The following is a 16,565-nucleotide window of genomic DNA, read 5'->3' on the forward strand; positions in this document are numbered from 1 at the left end:
TCGATATGTCAAATTACATCATCCAACTGAAGAGCCAAACCATAATAATCTGGGATCATTCAACTTCAATATCTTGAGAAGTAAAATCGTCGAAATTTCGACAGAAAACCTTGCACATTTGATGATAAATGTTACATTTTTTAATACCCGGATGTAATATTTTTTTTTTCGTCTAGGGATAGAACGTCAACATTTGAGAGAAAGCATCCAAACTTTCACATAAAACATAAAAATTTAACGGTAAACTTCACTTTTGCAAGATGGAGTATATAAACATTTTAGTAGAAACGTCAACATTTCGAGAGAAAACCCTTAGTAATTTCGAAATTACATCGTTGCAATTTTACAAGAAAACGGCGGCACATTTTCAAGACGAATTTTTCAAAATTATGAGACATAATGTCGAAGAGATTGTGGGAGATTAAAGGTTGTGACATTTCCCCTAAAACATCACGATCTTCTTGACAGAAAATAAGCTACCCCCTCACTCCCCCATAGTGACATCCTGGTCACAGAACCGGGCTAGACATGCAAGTGTATATCGGTATTCACATGTCGGATAAAACCTCACTATTCATATCTGCCGTTAGAAGTTGCGAAAGTTGCAGATCTGTAACAATAATTGATATCATACTAATAGGTGGAATTTAACGAACCTTCGGCTCCCAACAGATTGAATATGGAACTTCTTTGTGGTATATTTACAGCAGGTTGAGATGACGTCACATCAATGACGTAACCTTTGTTAGCTTCTACCACGTCATCATTTACAATGACAATGGTGAGTGGAGAACATGTGGATCCAAGAGGAATGGTAAGAGGGGAAGAAAACGTCAGGTCGTTGCTGACTGGATCGTTGGCAACAACTATTATTGGTACGACGTCAAACTCTGGAAAAAAAGAAGATATTTGTGAGCAGGCAAATTACTGTAGTTAAAGGCTATCTATGAAGTTACGTAACAAGTGTGTTAACACGTGTGCCTCTTCATGCCCATGCACCTGGCTACAAAGGAATGGTACATTTCTGTTCTACTATTCGTTGGTGACCAAAACCAGACATATAAAATAAACTATATGCCACTTAAAGCATATGGAAGCGGTTCTGACATGTTATAATACCCTATTATGTCGTTCACATCCAAACTCTTATATTTACTTTCATATGTGCCCCATGCTGCAGACTAATTGGTGCCGGAAACTAGGCTCCACTGCTTGTCCACGTGGCAATCAGCAATTTTTGTTTTAAGTCTGTGTTCTGTCAGTACAAAGATGTAATGGAGCACGGTCAAAAAAAAGAAAAGAAAGGAGTTTACCCCTGTTCGACCTCGCAAGAGGTTCTACGGTGGAATATATGGGTGTTTACATCTAACTATATACCATTGCACTAAGCCAGATGCTATCCTACATGTCCAAGTAACCACTAGGGATCATATATACTGTCATATGCTTACCTATTACGATATCGCTATCGATTACTTGAGAGATACAAACAGAGAAAGTCGCAGACCCGTCTTCCTCTGACGCTGTCAGAAAATTAGGAGTCACACCAATGTTTATATTTTCAAGTCCGCCTCCTCCTCCTCCTCCTCCTCCTCCTCCTGAATATCATAATATGAAAATAAAACTGGTTTCTACCTAGAAATGGCAGCTTACAATTATAGTGCGGTTTCAATCCTCGAAAAGAGATCCGTCTATTATTATAATTATTTTAAATTGAAGAATACTTTTTGTTGACCTATATGACGATTTGATCAATTACTTAATGCATTTCTAGACTCAGTGTGATAGGCTATCTATGACATTATTATTTCATTAAGGTTTACGATACATTAAAGCAGCAGTACCTATTCATTATTTTATTTGTGAATTTAAAGAGTGTCATGACAGTGTCGCATAATAAAACCTGACCTGTTGATTCTCTGAGGTTGAACACTGTATTTCATTCGCAAATCTACAAAATTCTTTCATAACCTTTGATGACATGTCATTTGATCATGAAGTCTGACGCATAAAGGATCCTGCAGTCTAAGTGTTGAAACAAAATTATCATTGTTTTTTTGTTCTACAAAAGGAACTTTTATATTATTACTTCGTGAAATGTTTTGTTTGCCAATAACAAGAATTAGTTTATGCAAAAGAATAATAATTACCGTCATTATCTCTTATGGTAATTCTGATTGCGCCATTCAGACTGTCTGTCACTGTGGTCCCGCTGGTACTGGCTATAGTAATCAAAAAAGTTTCGTCTGTTTCCGGTATGACGTCATCGGTTAGTGTTACGCTGAATGTTGAACACAAGAAAACTGGCGTGATCGGAACCGAGAACATCCGAGGGAAAATTATACCGTCGCTCTCTGTCGCTGTTTCCATGGTAAATTCTAATGCTAGATTCAGCGAAAGAGCGAAGATCATAAAAACTTTAATTTACTAATTATGGTAACTTACAGATAAATAAAATCACTTGGTCGTGATTATAGCCAGCTTTATACACTGCTTAGCCATGTGCGGCACCATCCTTATAAGCTAACTATCGGCACACCAAACTCAGTGAGGGCTTCTCTGTTAACAGTCATCATTAAAAATATTGCAATTTATCTACGCCCAACCCCCCCCCCCCACCCAGGAAATTGGTTTTTTCCTAAGGTTCTTTTTATCAGTTCCCCTCTAATCGAGGAGTTGTTCTGTTCTCATCCAATCTAGCAAGGATCCCATTTTATCTCCAAGTATAAATTAGTATATTATACCTAAAGCATGTGTAAAGCAGGCGTGGATCCAGCCTTCAATATTATCCCACCCCCCTTTCCTTTTTAAACCCATATATATAAAAGCAGTTATCAGCACCACCATGGTCTTTAGGCCTACTCATTGACCTTATTTGTAGCCATAGTATTCTTGAGTGAGTATTATTGCACGTCTAATCAAACACTGGTTTCGGCGTCAATGACCTCAGGGCCACCCATCCCCCCCCTTGTTTTAAATATCATGAATCCGGCCCATTAAAGAACACAAATGAGCAGATAAGTAGATAGTAAATATTGTCAGTAATTATACTGAATATGTGTACTTACACACTTCCACGGGATCGACGGCTCGATTTACACAGATTTCGACTGGAATTATGCCATCGCCTTCGTTTACGGAGTCTTCTGATTTCGTAAAATATACCACCGCACGTTCATCTGAAGATTGTTAGAAGAAACAAAATATGGACCCTCTTTTTCTACTCGAAATAGTAGCATTTTTGACATTGCAAGTATAGATTTCGAAGAGTAAATTATCAATATAGGACAAAACAAAACAAACTATATAGTTGAAATATTTGAAATTATCGGAAAAAAAGTCATGCAACCTTACAGCGCAACGTCAAGTTTGTCTCAAACATATATAAATATAGACAACCTTTGGTGAGTAGTGAACACCTTCATTTTCTCTGTTTTAACATTTTCCTTTCCGCCGTTTCCCTCCCCTTTTGTCATCTTCGTTATACTTTTTTGTTTTTCTTGTACCTCTGTTTACTTTGTGATTAGAATGGTTCCAAAATGAAGTATATTATACAGTGTTAATGCAATATGAACATGTGATCAATTACCCATCCATGGCGTACTTATCAATGGATCGTAGCCTATCATACAGAACGAATTCTCAAACAACTTTGAAATCTTTATTCTTCGTCTCTTCATTTCTACACTATTGTAAGTATCAGCAATGTCTATGAACTAGTTTCATTCCTTCTTTTGGGAAATGGAGGCACAATTACAATTACAAGGATATTCCTACAAAATAGTAATGCAAACACGGTTGATTACCTAAGACAAAATAACCAGACACAGTGTTTTTATGTAACATTCATGAGAGAAGCGCTTATATTATGACAGTTGTTATTATTACTTTATCAATGAAACTGTTTTTTTCTTTCTTCCTTTCAGTTACAGATTTAACTTACCATAGGTTATTGGCTGTGATCTTTGATTAGTCCAGAACACAGAGAAGCTTTCAGTAAACGTTGCCCTGAATGTGAATAAATTTCAAGAACCGTGGCAATGGTGGATTTTTAAAATAATTGTGGCAAGCTGTTTCTACGTAGTTATACTGCCATGGTAATGAGGCGGCACATTCCGTGTATAGGTATATGCTTATGGTGCAAAATCATTATAATGCCAATAAGTGAACAGTGAAATGCTCTGATGCCCCATATCTTAAAATACTTAGTTTTGGTCATTAATATTTGCCGCAAATTTCAGCATGCTATGAAAATTGCTATAGACAATTTTAAAACTATTTCCCTTGGGTCCTGATTTTGTTCATGCATGACACTGAGGTTACTGTAATATACAACTAAGCAGGGGTGGGGGGTAGGAAGCTTAAGTGGGGGGGGGGCACAACATCAGAGGGGCACTTTCTCATTCCACAACCACCACTCGTTATGCTATAAACCGATACACACCGGCCATATCACTTAAATATATATGATGTGTTAGTATGCTATCAATACTATTTATTGAGATTGTTTATTGTTAACCGTGCTACAAAAAGATATGGGATGCCATTTTAAAAATAGCATGTACAGACTTAAAATAAATAATGAAAATAAAATATTAAAATTAACAAAGGCTTAAGATATCCTAAAGACAGTTCTTCATCAAAGGGGCTCATTTTATTTGCCAGTAGGGCACATTTGCTAGTTTGGAAAAAGTGTGGGGGTGGGGCACGTGCCCACAGTGCCCCCGGCTCCTACCCCCTGCATCTAAGTGTCTACGTGTGGATAACTACTTTTATAGAGTGGCAGGGAAATGGTTCTTTTGAAATTTGAGCACGAGGTTGACCATTCTCTGACCTTCTAGCATGAGCAAAACTACTGACCTTTAACCTTATAGAAACCGATGATATCATATCGATATTGATAATTATATAAATATTACTTTGTCATCAAGCACTTTATATAATTTTTATAGGATTTTTTTGTTCTTACCAAAACTCGACCTGGCCATAATTTTGAGCTGGACTCCATTTCATTTCCAACCTAGATACTATTGGTTGTTGGATGTTATTGTGTGTTAGCGTATCACCGCTAGTCTGGCAAGTCAGCAACTGTGCGGTGGCAGGTATGGTAGTCCATGTTCCTATAGGTAATGCACTACCCTGGCGCCTTGCTTGAATCATAAATCCAGTAACAGATCTGCCAGGATCAGTCTCGATAACAACTGTAAAAAGTAAAATAGTATTAGAAATAAAATACTTCGATAAATCTCAGTTGCGTATACAGAGATTTCGTTCGTTGTTTGGAAATAGGAATCGCAGCGGGACTGGGGTAGAGGGTGAAGAGGGTGGGCGGAAGGGGGGGTGGTTCGAACAAATTTGACTTCCTGAAATTCAAAAGGGACGTGAAGTTAGCACCATTATGAATTACGTGCCCTCCCCCTCCCCCACTCTTCCATAACCCCAAGAAAAAAGTCCAAGCAACTAGTGTTTGTCCTCACATCAACATTGGACATATATATATTTTTTTATATAGATTTGTATAAATACTTCATAGTCTATTCAACAGATTAAAGATAAACTGTATAGCTTTGGTATAGTTAACAATTATGTAGCTATAGTGTGCTATATTCCAACCGGGATTTATCGTAAAACAAATAACATTGTTCCCTGATGAAGACTAGCTACATATGGTTTTGAATCTAATACGAAAATTATAACAATTATTATGAAAGTGTGTAAAGCTATACGAAAGAAATTTGAGAAAATAACTTTTGGTTTCAATTTAAGTTTAACCCAATCGATTAGTTCGTGTTTTGATCTTGAGTGTGCGATTATAGCCAAATCATTTCTATCGGCAGCCTGTGGCTTTGCTTGAGGCTCTGTTTCAGCTGACTCACAAGTTAAAGGCCTTAAGTCTTTGCTTTATTTTGTTTGTACGGTCTATTCAGAAAGACTGACTTTCCATTTTCATAGATATGTAAATCACCCCCCCCCCTTTTCCTTTTCACTTTTTTTTTTCTAATGATTGTTTAATACATGTGACTCCTTGTCAATCATAATACGTGTCTTCTTCCGCATTTCGTCATGAAAAGAGGGAAGACTAAATTCCTATCATTAAAGAGGTCAATGTTTCATATTCTTTACACTTTCCAATCATTACAGACTCCTGAAATTACTCAGATGCATAGTTACCATCTGGAAACTTCCATCCGAGTCCGGTAACATATACATTAATGGAGTTGTCGTTTCATTGAACGCCAACATTGACAATGACGGTAGGTTTAAATGTAAAACTTAAGTATAAACGATGATGTACTATTTTGGCCTGTTGTTGGGTAGAGGGATCAAAGCCAGGCAGCACCATTGAAGGTATTACGTCACTTTCTTTGTAGTTTGTACTTAACATTTTAAGTGAGTTATTATGCTCTTGTAACCATGGTGATAGGCGAACGGTTAAAGAGCCAGGTGCCGGCTGGAAAGTTTTAAATAATTTCATAATTAGACTGGTTATATTTGAAATTTAGTTGAAACATGCATAAACCCTTCACATATCGCCCAGTGTATTGCAGTACCGTATGTCAACTCACATTTTTACATCGAGGAAGATCGTTGCTTGAAGTAATGCCACTACATCAGTAACTGTATACAGCCTATGTATCTAGCCTACCATTTTGATAACAGGTTCAGATCTACTAATAACAGTTAAATACAATAAGAATTGAATCCAAAGTTTGGTATTGTCACTGATTGATAAGCTGGCTGCCAGATCATGGGTTATTTAACCCAGACAAGTTACAACTCTTGTGATATTACATACAGAGTTCACAAGAAACACTGTACTAGTTACTAACATGTACTACAATCAGAAGGAAAAGTCTGTTAAACTGTACATAGTTTAAATAGTAACTATTTATAGTTTAGCCTACTATATAGTATACTATATACAACACGTCTAAGTACACTGTATACTTAGACGTACAGTGTAATATCGCCTAAATATCAATATACATACACACACGTATGTGTGTATATATTATATATATATATATATATATATATATATATATATATATATATATATATATTTATTTATACATTTATATATACATTTATATATACACATTTATATGTATAGTGTACCTACCTGTTACTTCGCGATTGATTCTGTACTGTCCGTCACTATTTAGTATTGTAATTCTAAACGGACTTGGATCCGTACTGGCAAGAATTGGTAAATTGTTCCCGTCTAAATGAGTTACATCAAGATTAAGACATGAATCTGTCCGAGCACCGGTACTGTAGGCACTGATTTGTGTGATGAACAGTAACTTACAAAATATACACCAAATTATGATAACACTACTTCGTCGATCGACTTCCATTTTGTATTTGTGGTTGTATTTTCCATAAAGCAATCTAACGTCACGGTTGAAGAAATTCGAGTTCTTCTGACTCATAAGAATCTTTTGACTCAGCCAGAATCAATCTGGTTTGAACCTAAAACACCACCCAGTCTCGTTATTGTCAAAATTGAATATGTGATCACTGGCCCATGGAGGAGTAAACGGTGCATAGAAATTTGGTAAGTTATGGACCATCCTTTTTGTATGGTGTCCAAACGCTGTACGTGAATCATATATATGTTATAGCGTCAGCTATACACGTATGTTATACGGAAAAAAAGGTAGCCTAGATGTTGCTATAGGTAAGAAATTGGATGGCAGTTAAAACTGCATTTTGTGTTGAGTTGTAACTTGAGCATCGCGCATAACAGTCACACATAATTGGCTACCGATGTATATATAACGAAGGTACGAATTGTGCATGTGGTTACAGCCACTGGGTAGCCTCCTGATCGCTATGTAATTAACAGTTTAATCCATTGCACAAAATGTAAGATGGTAGGCACTAATGCTGAATACCTGAAACGTGTAGCCCCACAACATCCCGATCCACACCCCACAACATCCCGATCCACACCCAACAACATTCCGATCCACACCCCACATCATCCCAATCCACACCCACAACATCGTGATCCACACCCCACATCATCCCGATCCACACCCAACAACATTCTGATCCACACCCCACATCATCCCAATCCACACCCACAACATCGTGATCCACACCCCACAATATCCCAATCCACACCCCACAACATCCCGATCCACACCCCACAACATCCAGATCCACACCCAACAACATTCCGATCCACACCCCACATCATCCCAATCCACACCCACAACATCGTGACCCACACCCCACATCATCCCGATCCACACCCAACAACATTCCGATCCACACCCCACAATATCCCGATCCATACCCCTACAACATCCCGATCCACACCCCACAACATTAAAAGAAATCATAACAGCCCTTGCCCCGCCCTTACCCGGTATTTGATCCACCACTTACATGAAAGGTTAGAACAAGAAATAGCGTTCCGTTTTAAGACATATAAAATAAGAGCAAACTTAATGAAACCTACAGTTTTTGCAAAACAATTAGTATACATAGAATTTCACTTCTGAAACTGGTCGGCAATTGTGGTTTGGTCGTGTAAATTTCTGAAAATTTCTAACTGTCCCCTCAATTTTTCTTGAGTGTTTCTGTTTTATACTAAAAGGTCATGCATTGCCCCCCCCCCCACCCCCAATATCCCAAAGAGTAAGTCAGTTGATACAGGTGGGTACAGATTCACCGCAAATGCATGCTTCTTGATCCACAAAATGTTTACCTCACTGCAAGGCCGTAGGCACCGTCACCGAGGGGGGTGGGGGGGGGTGAGGGTGGTTCAATCTCTCTTCAAATGGCTTACATCCTATTACACACGTAAGCAAAGTCATATCCACTGACAACAATTAAACTTAAAATACACAAATATAGTTAAAGCTAATGGAAATGATAGCACAATTTTTCATGTAAAACCCCCTATAATCTACAACAAAATTTTCTCAAAAAGGACAATCACCAGAACGGATATCAGTTAACTGTTGTGCCCCGCCCCCACCCCCCCCAATAAAAAAGAAAATCTGGCTACCAGAGAAACCCCGTTGGCTCATTGATAATCAGTTTCTGGGTATCACGTGGGGGGAAATTAATGTGAAACAATGTTGAAACCTTTTGGCCCACTGAATTTTCAATGCTAACTAACCATCGAGATAAAACAAAAACACAAATAAGAAAGTTACACATGAATTATTTGTTATAATGAGACGATAGTTATTAATTCTTGGATAACACATACGATACTACCAGAAGGAAATTAACGAAAGGAAATGCAAACAAGAAACATAGTTTTGTTAGTGAAACCACTTTCAAAATATTCTCAAAAGTTTTGATTATTAGTATTTTAAATAAAAATCACAAAAATGGGAAAAAAATCTTAAATGATTTAAATTGATTAAACGCGTTCTTTTATAATGTTCAATAGAAAAATCTTTTACCTTACAATTACAACCTTATTTTATATACTGTGGTTTTGGTAAAATTGCCGATCAAACTCAGAAAGCTGCTTTTAAAGTATACACCTTGGTGGATTTGTAGGATGTTATACTTAAAGATTCTTTGGGGGAATTTAGCCTAAGGGTACGGTACCTAAATTATTCAAAATTTGCTTCTATTAAGATTTTGTCCGATTACACAGAATAAGATGTTAAATGTTCTAGACATAAGGTAATACTTTGGAGAACTCTAAAACGAATGCTTTACATGAAACATTATATTGTAATATGAAAACATAGTATCTTTTGTCGAATTTAATAAAATAATCCTATTTTCAGCTATATTTGGCTGGACCACCACCACCATCTACTCCAGAGCTATACTTCTATATACAGTTTCTAAATCACTGAAGGTTATCAGTATTTGGGCCAAAATTTTAGAATACCAAACATTGCTAAAATAGTTTTCCAAAAGTAGGACGATGTTCCTGGTACCTCTGACTCTCCGAAAGTATTTCTGGTCTTTGAAAAGTGTGCACATTTCAAACATTAAAAGTCTCACAGATCAAAAATATAAATGCTCCCGCGGTTAAAGTAAACTGTTTGGCAAAGTTGGAGGATGTGTGACCATTCTTTTGACTTTCTAACATATATCTGATTTGGTCCCAAATCTGCTGACAAAGGTTTTAATGAATACCGTACTGAGTGTGAAGCCGTGTAATATCCTCCCTATGATAAAATCATGTTAGAACAATGACTTATTGTTATGCAATGGTTACAAAATAGTTGAAAATGACTAATCATGGAATAAAATATTTCTGCTGAGTAAATAGTAAATGAATATTCAATGGATTTATAAAGAAACCCAGTCGTTCAAGTAGTCATTAGGTCGGTTGGTACGGTTTCCACGTCATTTACCCAACCTTCCTGAAACATAAAGTTAAACAGAGCAATTTTAAGTTCTAAATAATCGGAAGGAAACAAGAAAGATTGCTACCATTTCAAGTCATATGTGAAATAACTTATTTATTCGCTTTCCAAAGAGCGATTAAGAACTATCGAAACGGATCGCACAACATCTCTTAACTCAGCCGATCCATCGCACAGAAATTATAGTACGTAACTACTGTAAATCTTCAAGTTTTGTACCACATATTAAAAACTAGATTGTGCTGACAAATCTTATAAGTCGGTAGCATGTGCAATTAGGTTTACAGTAACAACTGAGGATATGTGTAATCCCAACAAGTGCATCAAACTGGATTTATTGGGATTACACATATCCTCAGGTCTTACTGTAATCCCAAATAGCACATGCTACCGATTTAGAACAAGATCCAGTTTTTACTCTGGTACAAAACAGTAGCAGTAACATTAGCAACTGTGTTCTCTGTGTGTATCGGGTGCTTAATTTAACACCTTATTACAAACAATAGGAACAATACGAACATTAATGACATGACATTTCACGACCAATACGAACATTTCATGACACAGCAAATTGGCAAAATATAGACCACTGATCGACGAAAAACACACAAACAAACATAAAAAGGATATACTTACGATACATGTTGTATCATTACTACCAGGTCTGAAGAAGCAGGATTCAACATTACCGTTACAAGGAACAGGGACATTGTCCGTACATGGATTAGCTGGAACACAATTAATCATTCGAATAATTACATTTAAATTATATTTACTTTGATACTTTAGTAAATTATACAAAAGATAGGACTTTGAAGCAGTTGATCACATTCCACATTCAGAATGTCATAAATGAATATATTTCATAAGAATAAATCCCCTGCCCCAAAGAAATAGTGGAGGGAGCCATGCTCCCTAATAATTGACACAATAACGATGTTTTACTGTCACAGCATTAATTTCACTACTAACACAAATCAAGTTCATGCCACACAAAGGGCAAACATCCATGAACACTGATCTGACCCCTGTCCTGCCACACCCCACTCCCAACCCAGCCCCAGTCCCACTCTCACCCTCCCCCACCCCACCCACAACCAATCTCGGGCATGTGTCCAATGCAACATGCACCTTTGTGATGGTAAACATCTATAAGATGTGCGGTGTATGCCCTCAATAAACGCGCTTACACGATTTGCTTCCTGCGTTGAGAACTTCTTTGTTCTTTAGGGCGAAGTCCCCTTCTGATAAATGTATGTCCGCGGACGGAAACGTAGGAGGGGGAAACGTCACTAGGGGTTTCTGGACAATGCACGCAAGGTATCTTGATTAGGCGGCTATATATGGTTATACAAAGAGACGGGCAAATTGGCATGAATTAAAGTACGGACCTGGTTCTCTGCAGTAGTCTCCTCGATAGCCGAAGTCACATTGGCAAGTTACACCATAATCTTCTGCAATACATTTTCCATTATTCTGACAGGGATTAGGAGTACACTTGTCTTCCACTGGCAATGTTATAAAAAAAAAAAAAAAAACAATTAACATAGTTTGTTTCAAGATGGAGCCTGGGCAAGGAAGCCAAACGACTTAACTTATCCACTCTCAACCCTAGTCCCGTTACATCAAGATTGTGACCGTGTGATCATGACGACGTGACGTTAAATGTGTATCATGAGTCGAAAACATAAACAGTTTAGTGTGAGAAAATCATAATGCAAGAATGACGACACACTTGAAGCCTGCATATATGACATTCATTTAACACATTCACACACACACACACACATTTACACATTACACATTCACTCCTTATATCCGTAATGATCAAAACTGAAATTGGAGGACCCTAATTTGGGGGTTCTTCACTCTTTTTTCTCAACCATTAGGGTAATGTCTTTTAAACGGATTTTCTGTTGGTTGATGTTTATTGATTAGAATAGTTGCTGAAATTTTGAATCACGAAAATACGTTTACGTTTGGTGATACTTTGTAAATGCATTCTGCAAGAATGATGTGATCGTGGCAATTAAACTGAAAGTGTATTTCATTTTCTCTATAATATTGCAATCACTTATCCTTATCACTTATACATATAAGAACAAAGCATTTTGACGAAATTCTAAATATGGAAAACAATTGTAGCTATTAAGCCAAACATGGAGATGGTTTTCAACTTACAATGGGGAAACGCTTTCTCCTACTAATTGTCTACCACCTCAATTTCCTTTTCAATTCCGGCTGGACATCACTGTGCATTGACTAGTAGGCTTACATTGTCACTACTAATATTATAAAAATGCACTGGATTGCATGCCTATAACTTGCTCTCTATCAGTTTACAGTTGAGTTGTGCGACCCGGAAACAAAACACGTGAACCTTCGTACTTAGTTGTTTTTGTGCCATAGTAGTCAATTAAAATAACCATTACAATGAGCAATGCAAAGAACAAACAAAATCGTTTCACTGTACCTATAACAATGACCGCGCCTTGCAGTTGGCCGAATTGGAAAACACCAAACACGTAGACACCGGTTGAATTCAGCGGTACAAGCCTCTCGGGGCGGACGAGTAAGTTTGTTACTGAAGTCAGGTCAATTATTGTCGCAGTTACATTCAGTACTCCATCAGTGGTGCTTACATTTCTTCGAATCTCACTTGGTATTTCTATAGGAGAGGTTGAAAACATCAATATATACGATAACCAGGTAATTTAAACATACATGAAGGTAATCCAAGCTCTGGTTGCTCGTTAAAGGGGAATCATCCAACTAGCTTTATATATCTGACAGAGCATGTTTGGTTTGCCGAAGGGGATAACTATGTGGAGTGACTCTTACCGACCTTGCAAACTTGTGAGGGGGGGGGGGGGGGGCGGATTGCAAAGTCGGCAAAAACTATAACGCGGATCGCAAAGTCAGTTAGTAATATCACAGTTGGATTCGTCCAACACGACAACATACAGAAACGTTGTAAAAGAACATGTAAAAGAATTTAAACAGGAAACAAAATCTGCTGATACTGATATCATATGATCAGGGCGTATAGCCAGTATGTAGCACGATAGTTTCATTCAACACTCTACCCGCCGAAAAAGACTATAGGATCCGATCTTGTCAGTTTTTTAACATGTAGTTAAGAACCCGTTTACGCAGATAATATTTCAGTTGAGAAAACACTTAAACATTTACTAGCTACAGTTGTATCAAAGACATTTCTGGACTATCTTTGTATCTACAAGTATCAGAAGTTGAAAAGTAAGACTACTCTGTACATGTACCTTCAAGGGCGGCGGAACCGGGGGCACAGGGGGCAAGTGCCCCCCCCCCCCACTTTTCCTCAGGTTAAAAATGTGCCCTTTTTCTACATAAAACTTGTACTCTTGATCACCTTATTAGGTCAGCGATATTTCAGTAAGAGATCTAATCCTAATGTAGAACTATCAGGGGCGTAGCCAGTATGTAGCACTGTAGGCCCGGGCCTACACTTTTTTTGGCCAAGTTATCTTTTTTATTAAAACACCCATAATTCAAATCCATAAGCTTGCTGGACGAGTTTAAGAGTCTAGACAGGAAAAACTATTGAAATGAACGTAGCAAGATAATGGCTAAATTAGGTGACCTATTCTTCTGTCATCTAGGCTGTCATTCATATTGCGTGCCGTTTCATTCAATACTCTACCCGCCGAAAAAGACTAGGATACGATCTTGTCAGTTTTTTAACATCTACTTAAGAACCCGTTTACGCAGATAAAATTTCAGTTGAGAACATTCCACAGTCAAATAAGCCTATCGTTGATTAACAGACTTTATATGTATAGAGCTGCAGCACTTTGTTGCCTGTTGTTGTCACGATCGGCGTTCCAAGTTCCAAAACAGCCTTTTCGATAAACATTTACTAGCTACAGTTGTATCAAAGACAAATACTGGCTATGGTTGTATCAAAGACATTTCTGGCCTATCTTTGTATCTACAAGTATCAGAAGTTGAAAAGTAAGACTACTAAGACGGGAGGGGGGAGGGGGGAGGGGGGGGCGTTGATGGAGTGATGTGTATATGCAAATAAGATAATACAATAAGATTTATAAAGGGTACTAAATATCAGGCTGCATCAGTCCAATCGAATTTCTGCAAAGTGCCCTTTGACGTCGGTGCCCCCCCCCCCAGATTAAAAGTGCATCCGCCGCCCGTGTGTACCTTGCTAATTTTAATACATTATGTATTATTGAATTACGTACTATTTTAAATCGTTTGTTTTTGGGGTTTAAAAGTGATATTGAATGAGGTGTCTCAAGTTAGCAAGAGGCCAGGGAACCAGAATGAACACTAGGGAAGGGCCGTTTCCGGCCATCTGGGGGGTTTGTAAAACTAAAAATTTTCTTGTACGCTCCGCGCCAACCGATGGTGGCGATCCGCTCAGATAGTCGTGCCTACAACTTTGAAAATCCATATCAATCGCAAAAAGTGCTCCCCCCCCCCTTTCAAATTCCTGGCTACGTCGCTGGGCATCGGCTCATATCCCATGTTTAGCAGTTGCTTCCACAAAGGTATCTTCCAAATATCAGCGAAGATGTTGACGCATTACACCAGTACACTCAAGAATATCGTATTTGTCGTATAGAATTACTCTAAGCAATAGAATCATAAACCTAAATAACTCATTTACGAAAGTGCCACACGCAACTAATAAGAAAGATTTTTCAAGATTTGAATCATGAAGCATTAACAGCATACAATAATATATGGTTAATATTGACTCGTTTCATCTAGCTTACAGTCCAATTGCTTCCACTTGTTGCTGCTAAGAAAGAACTTGTGTAAATAAATGAACTGAGTATGACATACATGCGTTAGACAGTTAATATTAAAAAGGGTATTTATTTAATTAGTGACTAATTAAATTACTTTATCAATTGATTAATTTATTAATTTCCAATTAAAATTTAAATAAGCTATTGATACTTAAATTTTTTATTAAATGAATCACCTGAACAAACTAATTAATTAAATTTATGTAACAAGTTTACAGTGACAAAGGGAGCCTCTACTACCTGTAGTACCCGGGTGGGAATTAATGAAATTGAATATTTCCATTGAATGAACAAGATCAAACATATCTTATTTGTATAGTAATGTATATTAGCAATGTATATCTGGTCAACAAAAGTGTTTGTCAATAGCAAAATGGATTACAGAAATGTACCTGTTGTAGTTCTCGGTTGTGAGGTAGGCCCTTCAGTTGTTGGAACACTTAGTGTAGTTGAAGGTGGAATAGAAGCTGTTGAATAAATGAAATTGATCATTAACAGTGAATGAACAGATTTAAAACATCTTATTTGACACTAAGTAATGTTTATTTGCTCAACAGCAAAATGGATTACAGAAATGTACCTGTTGTAGTTCTCGGTTGTGAGGTAGGCCCTTCAGTTGTTGGAACACTTGGTGTAGTTGAAGGTGGAATAGAAGCTGTTGAGAAAATGAAATTGATCATTAACAGTGAATGAACAGATTTAAAACATCTTATTTGACACTAAGTAATGATTATTTGCTCGACAGCAAAATGAATTACAGAAATGTACCTGTTGTAGTTTTCAGTTGTGAGGTAGGCCCTTCAGTTGTTGGAACACTTGGTGCAGTTGAAGGTGGAATAGAAGCTGTTGAATAAATGAAATTGATCATTAAAAGTGAATGAACAGATTTGAAACATCTTATTTGACACTAAGTAATGATTATTTGCTCAACAGCAAAATGGATTACAGAAATGTACCTGTTGTAGTTTTCAGTTGTGAGGTAGGCCCTTCTGTTGTTGGAACACTTGGTGTAGTTGAAGGTGGAATAGAAGCTGTTGAATAAATGAATTGATCATTAACAGTGAATGAACAGATTTAAACCATCTTATTTGACACTAAGTAATGTTTATTTGCTCAACAGCAAAATGGATTACAGAAATGTACCTGGTGTAGTTTTCAGTTGTGAGGTAGGCCCTTCAGTTGTTGGAACACTTGGTGCAGTTGAAGGTGGAATAGAAGCTGTTGAAAAAATGATCATTAACAGTGAATGAACAGATTTAAAACATCTTATTTGACACTTAGTAATGTTTATTTGTTCAACAACAAAATGGATTACAGAAATGTACCTGTTGTAGTTTTCAGTTGTGAGGTAGGCCCTTCAGTTGTTGGAACACTTGGTGTAGTTGAAGGTGGAATA

General features: G+C 37.3%; 2 protein-coding genes across 5 annotated transcripts in view; both read right to left on the minus strand.

Moving 5' to 3' along the window:
• LOC139961630 (uncharacterized) overlaps positions 1-7,434 on the minus strand; it is a 35,065-nt gene extending 27,631 nt beyond the window's left edge. Inside the window, exons 1-7 of one of the 3 annotated variants that reach the window (XM_071960964.1) lie at positions 7,124-7,434; positions 4,970-5,201; positions 3,944-4,008; positions 3,069-3,179; positions 2,151-2,384; positions 1,452-1,598; positions 657-890 (exon numbers count right to left, since the gene is read on the minus strand). In XM_071960964.1, the coding sequence (XP_071817065.1) occupies positions 657-890; positions 1,452-1,598; positions 2,151-2,384; positions 3,069-3,179; positions 3,944-4,008; positions 4,970-5,201; positions 7,124-7,361 (1,261 nt within the window). In that variant the 5' untranslated portion in view covers positions 7,362-7,434. The remainder of the gene's footprint in view (positions 1-656; positions 891-1,451; positions 1,599-2,150; positions 2,385-3,068; positions 3,180-3,943; positions 4,009-4,969; positions 5,202-7,123) is intronic. The other 2 variants (XM_071960963.1, XM_071960965.1) reach the window with 2 other exon arrangements.
• Positions 7,435-9,187: 1,753 nt separating this feature from the next.
• Positions 9,188-16,421, minus strand: LOC139961042 (uncharacterized). 2 transcript variants are annotated; one of them, XM_071959870.1, is made up of 9 exons: positions 16,313-16,421; positions 16,126-16,200; positions 15,938-16,012; positions 15,750-15,824; positions 15,562-15,636; positions 12,832-13,026; positions 11,750-11,866; positions 10,995-11,086; positions 9,188-10,355 (listed from the first exon to the last, which is right to left on the minus strand). In XM_071959870.1, the coding sequence occupies exons 1-9, from the start codon at positions 16,404-16,406 to the stop codon at positions 10,302-10,304; spliced, it is 852 nt and encodes a 283-aa protein (XP_071815971.1). In that variant the 5' UTR covers positions 16,407-16,421; the 3' UTR covers positions 9,188-10,301. The 2 variants fall into 2 exon arrangements, with proteins under 2 accessions (XP_071815971.1, XP_071815972.1); XM_071959871.1 differs by lacking the exons at positions 15,938-16,012; positions 16,126-16,200.
• Between the last annotated feature and the right edge of the window lie 144 nt (positions 16,422-16,565).

The sequence above is a fragment of the Apostichopus japonicus genome, chromosome 20 (assembly GCF_037975245.1).
Source record: "Apostichopus japonicus isolate 1M-3 chromosome 20, ASM3797524v1, whole genome shotgun sequence".
Classification (NCBI taxonomy): domain Eukaryota; kingdom Metazoa; phylum Echinodermata; class Holothuroidea; order Aspidochirotida; family Stichopodidae; genus Apostichopus; species Apostichopus japonicus.